General features: G+C 47.4%; 1 protein-coding gene across 1 annotated transcript in view; it reads right to left on the reverse strand.

Moving 5' to 3' along the window:
- The window catches only part of ehd3 (EH-domain containing 3), a 14,705-nt gene that overhangs the window by 10,739 nt on the left and 3,451 nt on the right, over positions 1–515 (reverse strand). The window contains exon 3 of the mRNA XM_035678164.1: positions 50–147. Coding sequence (XP_035534057.1) covers positions 50–147 — 98 coding nt within the window. The remainder of the gene's footprint in view (positions 1–49; positions 148–515) is intronic.

A 515-nucleotide genomic window follows, 5' to 3' on the forward strand; every position in this document is an offset into this window, starting at 1 on the left:
CACACACACACATTAACATAAACAGCAGAGGATCATGAGTGTCTCTTACCTCGACTAATTCTCTGTTTCTCCCCTGAGAGAATCCCTGGTGTGTCAATCACACTGATGCTCTCCAGCACTGGGTTAGGCAACTGTGCACACACAAACCTAGAAAACACACACACACACAACACACAAACACACAGAGTTAAAAGAAACCGGACAGAAGTGTAAAACGTTTCAAAAAACAAACATCATCCCTCTCCAGACCTCACTCTCCCTCTCTCCTCCTTCTCCGCTGCTCTCCCTCTCTGTCTCCAGCTGTATAAATACGAACAGGTTAGCAGTCGTCCTCACTGTGAACCCCTTTAATCCCCACTGACAGTCAGGGTTTCTTCTGCCTCCTTTCAGCAGTGGTCCCTCACAGCGAGGACACTACCGCAAGAGTAAAGAGTTTTTGGCACTTTTCCTTTTCCAGAAGGATGACTCTGCAGAGAGGACTGGCTGTCTCTATCTCTCTCTCACACAAACACACA

Source organism: Morone saxatilis, unplaced genomic scaffold (assembly GCF_004916995.1).
Source record: "Morone saxatilis isolate NCDOM2014 unplaced genomic scaffold, NCSU_SB_2.0 Contig7, whole genome shotgun sequence".
Taxonomy (NCBI): domain Eukaryota; kingdom Metazoa; phylum Chordata; class Actinopteri; family Moronidae; genus Morone; species Morone saxatilis.